The sequence below is a fragment of the Chlamydotis macqueenii genome, chromosome 4 (assembly GCF_036417535.1).
Source record: "Chlamydotis macqueenii isolate bChlMac1 chromosome 4, bChlMac1.mat, whole genome shotgun sequence".
NCBI lineage: Eukaryota > Metazoa > Chordata > Aves > Otidiformes > Otididae > Chlamydotis > Chlamydotis macqueenii.
Genome location: NC_141559.1, coordinates 72,026,386 through 72,040,649, shown reverse-complemented (window position 1 = coordinate 72,040,649; position 14,264 = coordinate 72,026,386). Strand labels below are relative to the sequence as shown.

General features: G+C 40.4%; 1 protein-coding gene across 1 annotated transcript; it reads left to right on the top strand.

Moving 5' to 3' along the window:
• Positions 1-6,941: 6,941 nt before the first annotated feature.
• GRPEL1 (GrpE like 1, mitochondrial) lies at positions 6,942-13,743 on the top strand. Its single transcript, XM_086747594.1, has 4 exons — positions 6,942-7,098; positions 8,055-8,223; positions 9,810-9,891; positions 12,363-13,743. Exons 1-4 carry the CDS (start codon positions 7,028-7,030, stop codon positions 12,707-12,709), a joined length of 669 nt encoding a protein of 222 aa, XP_086603720.1. The 5' UTR covers positions 6,942-7,027; the 3' UTR covers positions 12,710-13,743.
• The last annotated feature ends 521 nt before the right edge of the window (positions 13,744-14,264 follow it).

Below are 14,264 nucleotides of genomic sequence, written 5' to 3'. Positions count from 1 at the left end.
AACAGCTCCTTCTGTTCTAAGGAACAGAAAAGCTAGCAAATCAATGTTGGACAGTCACTAATGTGTCTGCAGAGCAGTAGAGAGCTGTATGAGTTACCAGGTGCCTCAGATACCAGTTGCTTTCCAGAAGCACAACCAGCTCAGAGCTAATTAGCCTGACAATGTACTGTGACACTCAAGCAGGTTTTCTAGCACATGCAGAATTCTTTGGTACTTCCCGACTACTGTCAGCATTCAACTTCTACGAAGTTTGCCTGAATGGATACTGAGCAAACATCACTGTATTAACAGTACAGATACACCACTTGGTTAACGTGCATAATGTAGAATTGGAAAGATCAACATATCAACAGTTCATAATTGCAAAATAATTTTACAAACATTTTTCCTATGTATTTATCCTATTTTACTCAAAATAACTCCAAGATAACTATAGTTCTCATTTTCCTCAGCTTCTTCAAACTTGCACACCTTATTCCAAGGAGGGAGTGGATTTTTATAGGTATAGCATGACAGTAATTTTATTCATTAAGACTTTGCCAGTGAAGGCACTTGGGGAGTCATAGAAAAGTAATAAACACATATTTTAAAAGACATTATAGAAACATCATTTTACAAATAGACTTAAAATACAAATTAAGCAAGCAGAAAAAGGTGGTCTAATAAACTACAGACAGCATTAGTCATAAAATGGTATAAGCTCTTTGAAATGGAAGAGTCTGCTTTGTTCAGTAATAAAGATGAATTAAAAGAGGAACCACGGAGGGGCAGGGATTCTCCACCTTAATGCTTCACCACAGCACAAGCATAATTATCCACCAACACAAATATAATGAACCAGAGCAGGGGGTACCAGTCAGACATCTCTAGACATTAACACAGTCCCGTTAAAGCAATGTTTAATATCAAAAAAAGCGAAAGTGTTCTTGATCACAAGTCATGATGAGCTCTTAAGCAATGATAGCTTCAGCAAAAGCCAAGAATGAGTGAGTAAGCAGAGATGGTAGCAGTGCATTAAAGAGGCTTATCCACTCTAAACAGAGCAGACGTGGTGATGGAAAGTGCAGAGCAGAAGGTAAAAGAGGAAGAAAGAGACAGGACAGTATAAGCCTGGGCAAAATCGAAGGACCAACAAATGGGTTGTAAAGGCAATGAGAAGCAGCTTGTCCAGTCAGATCAGAGACCAGGAGCTGGTAGCGGAGGCAGATGGAAAGACCGTGTGGTTTCAGCTACAGCAGCGGAATTCCTATTTGACACATAGCATGAGAGTACAAATCCCCTTCCTGGAATTTTATTTCATAAGCATCTAGCACAAGAGCATTCACAGTGCTGAACCAGTAATTTTCAACCAGTTTCTGATTGATTAATAACACATTAACCTGAGGTGATTCGTAAATCTGAGGTGACCTTTAAAACAGCACTGAAAGTACTTTGGGTGGGAACTACTAGAAAACTTAAAGCAGCCATGCTATTGCTTTCTGAAGAAGGTGCAAGTACTGTGGATGTAAAACAAGGGCTTTCATTTAGTTCTGTCTGTACTTGCCTGGCACAGGCTTTACATTCAAATAAACTCCAAAAACTGGAGTTATACCACAGATATCAGCAACAGAACCCAACTGATTTTGAGGAAAATCTGACAAAAACACACACACCTCTTAAATTTCACCAGTCTAACTTTAATGATGATATGAGCTCCTATAACAGGGTTGAAGTTCTGCCTTCACAGATGCTTGTGGAAAGGGAACAAAGTGTGAAGCATCCATTTTAGGGACAGGTTTAAGTCCAAGTTCAGGGGCTCTGACCTCCACATAAAGCACCAAAAAGGTGTTAGGTAGATTTTATTTATGTGGCAATCAGATTTTTGGAAGTTTTCTATTCCCTCCCACTCTAGCTATTTTTAGCTGAACTCTTTGTCCCCAGTCTGGCCAGACCCACCTGGCCAGATTAGGATTGAATGGAGCACAGCAACGGTCCCTCAGGAGTGTTCATCCATTCATTAATTACGCACAGAAACACAATTAAAAGCTCTTGATGCTTTCTAGGGGAGTTGAATAAAAGCCAAATATAACCTTTTTACACTTTGCTTTATGCTTCTTTCATTCATAGCTTTTCAATATCCTTGCACGTCAGCAGAAGGAGCTCCTTTGTTAGCCAGCTGGGTGCACAAAGACAGCCTGCCTATGAGACTGAACTGTGAATGAGAGCACTAAAACATCATGCCTAAACAGAGCTCCGTGCACGGGCCCAACCAACCACGCCGTTCAACATCCTGTCAGTCACCAGAAAAAATATGTAAAAAGCAAGGGAAAAACATTTGCACAAGTCACACTTGAGCAATAAATAGCCAGGCCTCAGGCTTTTACAGCGCTACTGGCAGCCTATTTGCCTAGCACCTGGCTTGGCAGCCCTTCACCATACAACATTCACTTTGACTAAAACAAATTACTTGTACACAGGGACAGCAGAAATGGGCCCACAGCAACTAATTCATCAAATCTTAAAGAAAAATTAAGAAAGAAAGAAAAATGTAGACCTGAATGTGAAAATATCATTCCAATAAAAGCACTTCCATTGTTAGCCTTTGCACAGAAACAGATACCAACAACTGCTGTCTTCTTGGCAAATCTGAATGTGACAGAAGAGAGCTGACCTCCTCTTCTATGAACTTGTTCTGTTAAGTTGAAAGGCAACAATTTATTATTAAGAAAGTCCATGACACCACGCTAAGAGAATCGCAATTGATTTGAAAACACTTCTCTCAAAGCTCAGTTAATTTGTCTCAAGGTAGAAAGCCACATCGGCATGACGGAAGATTGCTTCTGTGCATTTGAGCAGCTTGGCTCTGACTGATAACTAGACTAAAGTAAGACAGATGTTATTTGATTGACAGAATGTTTCCATTTTTATATGTCCAGGAATGTTGCAAGACATACATGAGTGCCCCTGATACTGTAAGGGCCAAGAGAACAAACCATAATAGATAGCCAGATTTGTAAATCCTTGGGATATCAGATGAGTTACGCAGGAATATTACAATAAATTGTCTCTGAAATTGTGGCATGCTGCTTTGGGGAAGGATCTCTTCAGTGTCCTCCCAGGAACAGAACTTTGTTATTCTAAATTGCTCTAATTAGCTCTCTTCAGAGCCCTGTGGCTATAGCTATTAGATTTCCACCACAGTGACAACGTTCTCCAGGCAACAAGATAGTTACAAAATGTACCTTTCAAACTAGTTAGCAAAAAGCTGTGGGAACTCAAAGAACACTCTTTATAATCAGAGCAAGATGTATGATTCTGTATTTTCAGCCTAAGGAGAAACTGAGCAGAAAGTAGGTATTACATATGCTCTCTGGGGAGAGATTTCTTAAAATGTTTGCATTAAAAATTATAAATTCAGAATGTAGAGAACCATCTTAGTCCTGCTCTAATTAAAGAAAGTGAGGTTATCTCCCTCCACACATCTCAATCTGCATTTCAGGATTTAAAGTTTCTGGATTGAAGTAATGATTTAACCTGTATTGACCTCTGTCTGAAATGGACCCAGGGTGTAGCTAACATTCAGTCTCAATAATCGTTACAGAAGAAATTTTTTCAATTATTTTATACACAAAGATCAGTCATTTAATTTCACATGAGACATCTTCCCACAACGGACTATGGCTAAGTGCTCTTATTTGCAATCTTTTCTAAAGGGCACAGGTATGAATAACAAGTTTGTCTTCACTACTGAATAGTTCAGTAACAGTCTTACAGCTAAATTAACATTTTTAAATTTGATTTAGGTATTTCCTGGTAACTAGTTTGAAAGGTCACTGCTAGAATATTTAGAAAGATTTTTTTTTCCACTTGCTCCCACCACAGCTCAGTATTTGGTTCTGATTAGAATGACATATAACATATCTGATCAGAGAAGATGTGAGACCCTTTTGCTGTTATCCTCAAAATATTAATACAATTCATGTTTGAAACACAAATGTAATGGAATTCTGTTTGCTGTTTGAATATCAACAGATTATTTCTTAGCATTAGGAGACAGAACTAGCTTCTTTTTTTTTTTTTTTGAGAAACAGAAATGCCTTAATTTTTCATTTAACTTTTCAAGCACAAATCTTGCATTTATGGCATTTTTCATCTCAAAGGACTATGAGTCTGTTTACTACAAGTGTAATGTTAATAATAAAAAAGAGACTTATCGTTCAGTTGACATTTTGAATTTTCAAAATATCACAGAAATTCCCTCATACTCTCTAAACAACTTTCTTGTAAGATACTGGAAGATTACTACCCTTAATTTGTAGTTGCAGAAATGTGGAAATGCGGTTAAATACTGCACAAGATCACAAAGTGAATCACTAGAGGAACCAGGAATTATATCCAGACTACCTGATTCTATCACTAGTCCACAGAAATTAGAGGTTAGAGTCACTTTTAACCACATCAAGTGGAAAAGTAGCAGCTGATTAATGTTTTAGAATCCAGGATAAGCATTACTTATCATCAAATCATATTCAAACCCAATATTTATGTGAAGAGCAAAAGACTGCTTGATATGGAGAGGGCTGTTCAAGAACAAAACTGCACTTGTTACTGAACTTACATGACTGGCAACCAAGTCAAGAAACAGATGCTGAATACTCATCAGCTGAGTTTAACAAAACCCCAACCCACTAGATGGCACTACAGCTAAAACAGAACAGACACTGCAATAGTGTAGGTCAGAACAAAGCACAAAAAAGTTTTAGGGTTTTTTTTTGGTCAAAGTAGGACAGTACTTACAGCCAACTTCAGTCATGATGCAAACAAGTTCCATGTAAACTTGCATACTCTTATTTTGTGCTCCAGATGCTGTTTAGTCTTGACCCATCAGTATCTGTGCTAGCTACAGGTTTCTCTTGACAGCTGTTCAAGTTAAGAAAATCAGAACAAAATTCATTTTCACTGCGGAGTATCTTGAAATGTTGCTTGCAAAAGGCCTATGAACTGTCATTTGGGGCAAATGGGTCCAAGAAGGAACTTGTTTCAGAAATATTGAGTCCAATATATTTTACTCAGTTATTCATGAGAAGTGCTGGCAATGGGTTTTTCTCAACCTTTTTTTTTATAAATTCTGTGATTTTGTGATTAATCATTAATTAAGAACAACTTCCAGAGATGGCAGGTAGCAGAGAATAAAGAAAGGCTGAAATAGGAAGCTTCATGCTAAGCATGTCATGGAAAAAACACAGACAAGAAAGATGAGACAGGCAGACTGTTCTGTCTCATTTCTTCATGGCTTTCTGTGGGTATAGTCCTTTATAGCTATTCCTGTTTTTCTCCTTGTTCTCTCTGATCCTTCCTCAGCATTACCAGCATCTTTAACAGATTTCTGCAACTATTTTTTTTCAGTATTTCTGAGGATGCAGCTTGGAATTTGTGGCTTATCTACTTTCCAGAAAGCAGATACTGATAGCACTACAGCCACTCCATGTACGGACAGCACATGGCATAACGACCTTTTTCTTTGCTGTGTTCTGTATAGGCTGTACATATTGGACTGTACCAGTGTCATATCACAAAACAGCAATCACCAAAATACAAAAACCACGGACTGCAAAACCATTTGGTTCGTATCTTAGAGCTGTGGCCGCTTGTCACCCAAGAGTATTTATTGTTACTCTTCTAGCTCTTCCAAATCTTGTCACAGGAGGAGAAATCCACATCCATGTAACTGTAAGAGACAGCGAGGCTCTTCGGGATCTAAAAGTTGTCATGGTTTGAGACCACCGGTCTCATTATACGATTTATCCCGCTTTCTGTAGAGGCCGTGAAGAAACACATCATAGACAAGCACCCCTGCCAAATAATGGTCATGCTGAAAACTGAGTGCACTCTGCTAAAGTTTGGCTGAACTTAGCAAGGCCCTAACTCCTGCCGGATTCTCACGTGGCAAGCCAGAAATGTCTTCTTTTTTTTTGTAATACTTTAATTAAACACTTGAATGTAACATTTACTGAATTTGCATTATGGAATCTGCATCTTCTCTGTCCTTCAGATTTGTTTGAGCAGTGCACAAATGCATGCAGAAATCAGCTTAACAGCTGGTATTCAGACATCTCTGAATAATCTAGCACTCACTTTGGGACTGTATGATAAATATATGACCTTGGTTTACTTTCCCCTTGTAGCCAGATAATGACAAACTAAGTGACAATGCTGCCAAAGTTAGCAAGTCACGCAGGTGTCACCGAGCAGGGTTTCCATAGCCTCCAGTTACACGGGACAAACAGGTTGCACAAGCAAGTGGCCAAATTTGGAAGCACTGGATTAGCAACATTACCCCTTTTAACGATAGCTTAAGATTTTAGATCATGATTATCCAACAAAAGTGCATACAGCTGTTAGCAAGTGTGTATATGCACACAATGAAAACCTTTATGTGGAGGCTTGTAAACTATTGACAGATGCTGCAAGATATTACTTATAACAGGGTTACTCAGCAGTTAAAAAAAAATGGGCTGCACTCCTCAAATTTTTTTAGTCACAACAGGAAAGATGTGGATCGTTAGACTGGACCACCTGCTGCCACCAAACTGCCTCCAGTTTGCACTGACCAGTTTTGACAGGAAAATACCAACACCCGACCTTAGCCAGTGCCCTGCTAACTCCCACAGACTCCCGTTCCCGACATTATGTTTCAGCAACCCACGAACGGGCAACACGGACCCGGCAGACCCTGTGCTCCCAGCAAACACAGCCACACCTCCCCACCCTCCCTCGCAAAACGAAATGGCCGCCACAGCGCGAGCCCCGCCCCCTGACCTCCCCGAGGCCACGCCCACCCACACGTCACTTTCCGCCGCTCTCAGGCGCTTACCCCAGCGCCCCGGAAGAGCTGTAGGCTCCACCTCCACCTCGCCTGTGTCGCCTGAGGCGTGCATCTGCCTTGCGGATTGGTCCTCGGCCGCGTCACTCTTAGCCTGCCCGCTCGCTGATTGGTGGCGGCCCCGCAGAGGCCCGGGCGGAGGCGGTCAGTGGGCAGGAAGGCGCTATGGCGGCGGTGGCTCAGTGCGTGCGGGGCGCCTTGCGCCCGCGGTACCCGCTGCTGAGCTTTGCACTGAGGTGAGAGTCGCGCCGTGCCGCCTGGTCTGGATCGGGCGCATTGGGACAGGTCCGCGTCCGAGTCCGCGTCCAGGTCTGCACTCCCGGCTTCGCCATCGCCTGCCTGGGCCGGGCCGAGAGTGGGGCCCAGCCCCGCCGCTCCGGGATGCTTCAGCCGCTGAGCCCTGGCCCTCCGGCTCTGCGCCAGGGAGCCCCTTCCTACGGCCGGGGCGGGCTGGTGCCCCCACTGCCCTTTGCTGGGTTCCCTTACCCTCCCCGGGGAGAGTGGCCCGGGCAGGCGTTGTGGGGCCTTCCAGGCCCAGTCTTGAGTCTGAAGGGCTCCGGGCTTGAAGTGTTAATGTGGCGTGCGGGGATCCGAGGCCTTTTGTCATTGTGGCGCTGAGCCACCCGCCTCGGCCGTGAACCGGTTTGCTCAGTAGCTCAGCTAGTTCAGCCCAGGAAACGTTAGGAAGGGATAAATAGGTGTCTTCGTGGAGACTGGCCCATTCTTTATGTGATTCAGCAGTGACACAGAAGACAGTTTTCCCATGCTGTCTAGTAATCGTCAGGAAACCACCGTTCTCGTTAGAGTGTCTTCTGAGAGACTGTTGCTGGTGATTGCATCACGTAAACTGGATTTGCTTCCTTGAAGTGCTGTGCTGAAAACAAGCTCATGTGCCCCTTAAAAGTGCTGTGTCTTTATAAACTGAATATAATGGATTCTTACAAGCTGCTGCCCAGTGGTTGTTCTCTTGCACTGAAGTTATTTTTTGCAGCAGTTTAGACAAGCTAACTTCAGTTACTTCTGATGAAAGGTTCTGCAAACTCAGATCTAGAATTGTTGTATTAATTTGTGCTTTAGTGTGAGAATTTTGTAGACATTGACGTGTCAAATAAAATGTCCAGTATGTCCAGAAAATGCTAATATCTTACAAGGTAAGCAACTGATTAATATTGTCCACATGTTTTTGCCTTAGGACTTCTCCACGACTGCTTTGTGTAGCGACGCAACAGAAAAATACTGGCCAGAACTTGGAAGAGGACCAGAGTCAGAGCCAAAATGAGCAGAAGGTTGAACCCAGCTCTGCTGAAAAAATGTTAACTGAAGAAAAGGCCAAACTGGAAGAACAACTAAAAGAAGTTACTGTAAGTGTCTTTCGGTCAGTCAGGTTGCATACCTTACAAACTGCACACATGAGAGCGTTCATTACAGGTTCTCGGGGCACAATCTGGATATGGTTGTGTGACTGCGGTTTACTTGTTGAATAAAAACCTGCAATTCAATATTTTCTTTAAACTTGAGAGTAGGTGTACTACGAGATCTGAGATGTATCCCTGATCCAAAATTAAGGTTTTGTATAGTTTCTTTCCAATTTCTGGATGGAATTGGACCTTATCCAGCCTGAAAATTTGTTACTGAGTTTTGCCGATTTCAGTTCACTTAGGATTTTGCTTAGTGGAGAAATAATTTTTGGAAGCTGACTGAAGAGTCTGAGTGTGTCTTTGATGTGTGGACTTGTATGTGCTAGGAGTAAGGCTTTCTGAAAACAGCTGCTGACTTTTCTGAAGGTCAGGGTTAATGATGCTTAGCTTTTACATAATAGTGTACTTATTACGTGCTTAGGAACTGGGAATTTCAAACCTTCTCGGTTGAAGAGCCCTTCAAACACAAGGATGAAGCGTCATGTTCCCTTTATTTGGCCTAATGTATCTTGCATTCTCTCCTGTGCGTGACTTCAGCAGAGGGTGAAGAATGCCCTGAGAGGTGGGAGATGTGGATTAAACAAAGGTGTTGCTTTTCTAGATGAGTGCTTTGTATAAAATGTCTTTCTAGAGCATCTGAGACTTTGAGAGGTAGCCCAGAACCATAGCTGTAGATGCAGCACCTATGGATCATAAGCAGATTGAGTTTTGTTTCTGTTGCCCTTCCCAACGTACTGAAGGACAATGCTGAGGTGTTATTTAACATCTCTGTTGACAACACTTGCTATTGGCTACCTAACGTGGCTCTTCAGTCAACTTGTTGATTATTTTTGTTCTGGTTTGATATTATTCACTAGCATGTGAAGGTCAAGCATATTCAGGATAGAAGCCCAACATGGAGTTGTGGGTTGGATGGTGAAGCACTCAACCTGAAGTCCCTAAGTCTCTTGAATTTCTTAGTACATCTGCTGCTAGATCACCATCTTGCTACGAATAGACCAAAACTTAACCTGACCAATGGAGGAGTTAGACTTCATAGTTTGTAAACTGTGGAAAAAACTGGAGGACACTCTGTGGTGTGTATGGAGAGGGAAGAGATGGTTGGAAAGCCACGACTGGGTTGAATCTCGTTTGCCATAGTGTCAGAATACCTTATGACTGATGAAGGCTTTCTGTGAACACACATCAGAAAAAGCAGAAATCTTTGATGCATAAAACCTGATATATTCATAGAGTTAAAATTTCTTCCAGCTGATCTGTTGACAAATACTGAGAGTCTGGAAACCCATCTTACTTCCTTTCCCTGACTTCTGTTTGCACTGAAATGAAGCAGACAGCTGCCTTCATAGGATGGATATTGTGATAATTGGCATGTTGTCTTCAGATTACTCTGAAGTATTAAGTAAAGATGGTGAGTCCAGGCTATGTGACTGTTTAAAATGCTGTTCTATACTGAATGTGCTGTTTTCAACTATTGTCAACTACCCAGCCACCAGGAACTAAATCTGTTACTGGTTTTTCTTTTTTAGGACAAGTACAAGCGTGCTTTGGCAGATGCAGAAAACATGAGGCAAAGAAGCCAGAAACTGGTAGAAGAGGCAAAGTTATACGGTCAGTGGAGGTTCTTTTTGTCTCTACTCCTAAGATACAGGAATACCAGCATGAAATGCAAAGCCTGGAAAATTGAGCTGTCTGGCCCATGGTTTTGACAAGTTGTACTTCCCAGTGATTCTGACTACTTGGTGAAAAAATGTATTTGAGGCAGAGAGGTTTGAATGGTTCCTCACTTTGCATCAGAATTGTAATCATCTTGCTAGACAAGGGCAAGACTTAAACTGTCAACAAGTGGAAATTTTATTTAAATTTGGTACCTGATTTCCTACAATGTGTACCGCACTAGTAGATTTTTCAATAAGGTTTGCAGCCTGAAGTTTGCCTTTTTCATGTGCTGTGATCTCAAAACTGACTGCAAAAAACTGAGACAAGAGCGTGGAATACCAGTTTTCTTTCTGGTTCTTTTTTTTCTTTTTTCTTTTTTCTTTTTTTTTTTTTCTTTCTTCATGGTGCTTGTTTTGGGGGGTATTTTTAGCCTTTTATATTTGAATAACTTTTCTATTCTGTTGAAGGCCATCACTTTCAAATAGAAGTAATACATTTAGATGAGTGGATTCTTTTCAGTGGTAGGAATGTACAGTCACTGGCTATGAGGAGTGCTAGAAACCCATCTTTCTTCACAAGCCAGGCTACTGACATCTGATTTAGCTTTTTGACAGTTCAAAAACAAATCAGTAAAACAGAAATTGTATGCAAATGCTGCAGCAGAAGAGTGCTACATCATCTTAGTGCCTGACTGTCACTCTGGCTTGAAAAAGGAATTGTCCTTTGTTTTGCCACACACTATAAACAGCTGTATAGTTTAACTCTGAATACCAAAGTTTTAATTTCTGAATACAAGGTCATCAGTTAATGTGTACGGTAAGAAAAAGCATTTCTCAGTTATATAGTATTCTTGTACTGTTTTCCTGGGTGTTTGAATGCTTCATCCTGAAGCTGATTTTCAATAAGCATTGTTTTACTAATATGCTACTTAGAGCAGAAGGACTTGGGAATCTTGTCTGAGCTCAGAGATGCTACAATAGGAATAAATATTCAAATAAAATTTCTCATGAAAACTGAATCACACATAATATGCATGGTTATAAGTTTTATCATTTGTATAGGACTGCTTTTTCTGTTGAAGGAAGAGAAACTAATTTCTGAGGCTTGCATAAATTCACAGAGATGCAGTCACAGATATGTGCAGAGATAACTTACACCAAAACAAACCAACAAAACAAAACAAACCACCTTGTGAAGAGTTTGGTTATTTGGTTTTATCCAGATCACTAGATAGCTGGTTAATCTATGTCTGGGACACTTCAGCCCTAACCATAGTTACAGTTTTAATTTAAAACCTTGATTCATTTACTCATATTCTTTGAATTATGTGGACACTGTTTGTTACTGTTCTGGAAAGAGCTTGAGTTTCTATGGAGTTGTGCAGTTGTTAAAGTGACCCTTTCTTGAGAACTAGCTGATCCTTATAGATATTGCAAGGTGCTTCCATAGGTTTTTTTGTTTAAACCAAAGACAGACATGTCTTCTGGTAATGCTCATATCACTTCTTGATAAGGAGGGGAAAAAAAAAAATCTAAAATGTCAGCTAGAATTAAAAAGGCTGTCTGCAGCTTGAAAAAAAAGAAAAAAAACAACCAAAGAAAAAAAAACAAACACCAAGGCCACCAAAACACAGCAGAGTTTGTCATTGGTTTCCTCTACATAGAGATGTGTTATTCTACTGAATCACTTTGATTTTTCATGGTTTCTAGAGACTGTTTGCCTTAAGTGAGATTAGTCCAGATTAGTTTAGTGTGAGACAGAGAACAGCTTAAGGACATGGAATATCATTAGTTTAGGAATTGCTTGACAAGGCACAGCTTCTGAATCTGTAAGGTTTGTAGTGGGAGGGAGAGGTGTGAGTTCTTCTCATTCAAAGAAGAATCCCTGTTCATCTCTTGGACTCCTCATCAGTCTGACTACGTGCTTTTTTCTTCTGCAAATATTTTTAGTCAGTCAGATTAAAGGGTAGGAATAGGGCAACATAATGCTTTGAACTTAAGTTGAATCCTAGGATGAGAGAGACATGGGGACATTACATTAAGCCATCTGAAGGTTTGGTAACTTCAGTTAGAATTTCAACTGTTAATGTCAGGCCATCAGCATAGCTTTAGCTCTTTTAAGTTGAAATACATTTTTTTCTATAGAACTAGAGGAGGAGGTGTGGATTTCAAGGTATCTATCTGTAATAGTTCTGTATCATCAAGTAAAATGGGGAAGGACATTTTACCCAAAATGTTTACAGTATCATATATCTTGTTAAAAAAAATCTAAAAGAGTACAGATTATTGCTGTAGGTTTTGGGGTTGTGGTGCTTGGTTGTTTGGTTTTTTATTGTGGTTGTTTTTTTTTTTTTTTTTTAAAAAAAAAACGTTTGTTTCCATCAGTGGACTAATCACATTCCCTTCTCTTTTCTTTCTTTTTAGGAATTCAGAGCTTCTGCAAGGACTTACTAGAAGTTGCAGACATTTTGGAGAAAGCAACAGAAAGTGTTCCAAAAGAAGAAATCAAGGATGAAAATCCTCACTTGAAGAGCTTATATGAAGGTCTCGTTATGACAGAAGTACAGATTCAAAAAGTGTTTAAAAAACATGGCCTGCTCAGACTGAATCCTGTCGGAGCCAAGTTCGATCCCTATGAACACGAGGCATTGTTCCATGCTCCCGTGGAAGGGAAGGAGCCTGGCACTATTGCATTGGTATCCAAGATTGGCTATAAGCTCCACGGGCGTACACTGCGGCCTGCCTTGGTGGGTGTTGTGAAAGAAGCTTAGCTGCTTAATCAGAGAATTTAAAATGCCATACAACTATTAAACAGCTGGATGGTTTTTCTCTTACACCATGCTTTCCTCATTCCTCTGCCCTCTGAGAGGTTTAAATGAATTGGTTGAGGTGTCCCAGTGCAAATGAAGAAACTGATGAAATTCTCCTGCTTAGTGGCCTTCAACATCACTGTTCCATAAGCTCTCTTCTCAAGTATGAAACACAAGAGCCATTAAGCTCTCTAGTGCTTTAGATTAGACAACACTTTCTACAACCATTGCTACTGAAGGTGCATTAAATTGAAAGGAACAAAATGCTCACAAGACTTTTGCAATCTTGCATTTATCATGATGTGCAGATTGAAAATGCAATCAGTGGTTCAAACACTTCCTTTTGTTTTGTAGAATCTAACATTGCAGAAGTGGGGAAGTAGTACAAATAACCCATTTTCTGCAAGCATCCGTCACCTTTACACACTGATGTGATAAATGCCCTTTTTTGTCTATTCAGAAATAATCTCTCTCAGCAACTGAAATTGAAACCTGTAAATAAAAGGCAATGGAGAGTAGGCATCTCTTGTAATTGTTCAACTCTTTCTGTTCTGCAGTAATGTTGACTCAAGAAAACCATCTAATACTTGTATGGCGTTGAAGAACCAATAGAATTTATCCTATCTCTGGATTTCTAATTTAATATTTTATAAATTGGTTTAAACAATTTTGATAGTCTTGTAACTTCCAAGCTTTACAGTCAGTTTGTTATGCAAACTGTAGTTACAACCCTATTCTGAAAGCCAGAATACCCAAAGAAGCAAGTAGCTGAGAGTTTGGTATAGACCATCTTTTAGAATTATATAAATAATTGCATGTAAGTGGCTCAAACAAAAATGTGAACTTTATTTCATCTTTATTTCTTGCATTTACTCAGCTTGGATCTTAAGTTGCAACGGAACTTTTCCCATACGCAGCTCTTGCTGTGTTCTGACTCCACCTGCTGCTCCCAATCCTGCAGAATTGGGCTAAAATACAATAGATTATTAACTGAATGCTTTGTCCTACATTTGTCTGGAGTGGTTGGAACTTGACAAATTACACAACTGACAAAGCATCTGTCCTCTTGTATCCTCAAATCCCATACATTTAACACCCAGGGCAGAAGCTTCAAATTTAGGCATGTTATTAGGACCTGGTAAACAGTAAGTACTTCTGGGGGGTTTTTTTGTTTGGTTGGTTGGTTTTTTTGTTTTTTTTTTTACCCTTGTTTCTGGTTGTCTTGGATTAAGGAGCTTCTTACCATAAGGTCAAATATTGATTATTTTTTTTGGTTCAGATGCAGAGTTGCTAACAGCTTACTGAACACTAGACATACTCATGGTGAGAAGTGATTACTTGTTCAAGACTTCTTTTCCAGTGCTGGTTTGCTTCATGGGAATCAGACAGTTAACTAGGAACAACCTAAGTGCGTACTACTCTTTGGGGGTTAGTAGTGTTTAAGGATTCATTCAGTCTTTCTCAGCTCTAAGAAAGAAAATCAATGCTTTGCCAGGGCAGGACAGGACAAACCCTA

Excerpts from the sequence above, each read along its gene's own strand:
- GRPEL1 (XM_086747594.1), top strand. The coding sequence starts at position 7,028 with ATGGCGGCGGTGGCTCAGTGCGTGCGGGGCGCCTTGCGCCCGCGGTAC. Across the intron at positions 7,099-8,054 it reads CTGCTGAGCTTTGCACTGAG|GACTTCTCCACGACTGCTTT; the intron begins GTGAGAGTCGCG and ends TTTTTGCCTTAG. Across the intron at positions 8,224-9,809 it reads AACAACTAAAAGAAGTTACT|GACAAGTACAAGCGTGCTTT; the intron begins GTAAGTGTCTTT and ends TTTCTTTTTTAG.